This window comes from Terrapene carolina, unplaced genomic scaffold (assembly GCF_002925995.2).
Source record: "Terrapene carolina triunguis isolate 2854851 unplaced genomic scaffold, T_m_triunguis-2.0 Scaffold51224, whole genome shotgun sequence".
NCBI classification, from domain to species: Eukaryota; Metazoa; Chordata; order Testudines; family Emydidae; genus Terrapene; species Terrapene triunguis.
In genome coordinates, this window is record NW_020715575.1 from 9,300 (window position 1) to 10,875 (window position 1,576).

Sequence of the window (1,576 nt, forward strand, 5' to 3'; positions counted from 1 at the left end):
CCCTCAGCTCCCCAGGGCACCCCAGCAGCCAGCCCCCCAGGGAACCCCCAATCATCCCCAACCCCCCAGGGCAACCCCGGCAGCTAGCCCCATGCACCCCAGCAGCCCCCAGGGCACCCCCAGCAGCCAGCCCCCCAGGGCACCTCCCAATCAGCCTGCAGCACCCCTCCCTACCCCAGCCAGCCCCTCACCTTTCCCCACCTCACCGCACCCCAATCATCCCCCCGCGGCACCTGGATACAGGTGAGTACACAAGGGGGAGAGGGTCGGGAGTACACATGGTGTGGGGGATGGGGGGTACATACTGCCACCTGGCAGAGGGATGGGGGGAGGGGTCCGGAGGGTTCACATGGGGCAGGGGGACGCAGAGGGTAAATGGGGGGTACACATGGTGGGGTTACACACAGGGTGGGGGGTACGTGGGGTGCACACGGGGGTTCGTGGAGGGCACACAGAGGGACACGTGGAGGGCACACAGGGGGCACGGGAGGGAGTTACTCACGCTGCCGCCCGGCACCCCGGTGCGGTCCCACACCAGGGTGAGTTCGCTGCTCTGCCCAGTGCCCGAGCTGTTGAGATGCCCCTCGACCTGCACCAGGTATTTGTTGCCGCGCTCGGGGCTGCCGAAGAGCCGCTGGGTGCCCGGGCGCTGCAGGGGGCGCGTCTCCTTCTCCTGCTGCACGGCCCAGCGCCCCACCTCCTCCTGCCACGGGCCGGGGGTCAGGGGAAGCCAGAGCCCCCCGCTGCCCCCCTGCCCCACTGCCCCCTGCCCCACAGCGCCCCACCTCCTCCTGCCACGGGCCGGGGGTCAGGGGGAGCCAGAGCTCCCTGCCGACCCCCCTGCCCCACAGCGCCCCACCTCCTCCTGCCACGGGCCGGGGGTCACGGGGAGCCAGAGCTCCCTGCTGACCTGCTGCCCCACAGTGCCCCACCTCCTCCTGCCACAGGCCGGGGGTCAGGGGAAGCCAGAGCCCCCCGCTGCCCCACTGCCCCCTGCCCCACAGCGCCCCACCTCCTCCTGCCACGGGCTGGGGGTCAGGGAGAGCCAGAGCCCCCTGCTGACCTCCCCACCCCACAGCACCCACAGCTGACCCCACCCTGCTCCCTGGCACAGACCCCATGTCACCGCGTTGGGGCAGCCCCGATGGCCCCGGCTCCCCCCTTACCAGCTCGGGGGCGTTGGGGGCACGGCCCAGCTTGGCGACCACGTGGAGGCGCTGCACACGGGCCCAGACGGAGATGTGGGGGGCGGGAGGGGGCCCGGCCAGCAGCGGGTAGATGAAGCCCTTGTAGACCAGGGAGACGTCCATCTCCGAGCTGGGGCTCAGCGTGATGGTCGTGCTGCGGACGATGGACACCTGGGGGGACACCGGGGTCAGCCTGCTGCAGCCCCCACCCCCCCGCCAGTGCTGCGAGCTTCCCCCGGCAGTGCCCCTGCACCCCGTGCCCGAGCTGCCCCTCTCGCGCTGGTGTTGTGAGCTTTCCCCAGCAGTGCCCCGTCACCCCCCCCTCGGGGGACCTGGCGCCCGAGCTGCCCCCCCAGCAGCGCGCCCCTTCCCCCCCGGGGACCTGGTGC

The 1,576-nt window shown here is 72.4% G+C and overlaps 1 protein-coding gene across 1 annotated transcript in view; it reads right to left on the reverse strand.

Annotated features, from left to right (window-relative positions):
- The window catches only part of LOC112107995 (multiple epidermal growth factor-like domains protein 8), a 10,514-nt gene extending 9,154 nt beyond the window's left edge, over positions 1-1,360 (reverse strand). Inside the window, 2 exon segments of the mRNA XM_029914441.1 lie at positions 503-703; positions 1,167-1,360. Of these exon segments, the coding sequence (XP_029770301.1) occupies positions 503-703; positions 1,167-1,310 (345 nt within the window). The 5' untranslated portion in view covers positions 1,311-1,360.
- Positions 1,361-1,576: the final 216 nt, after the last annotated feature.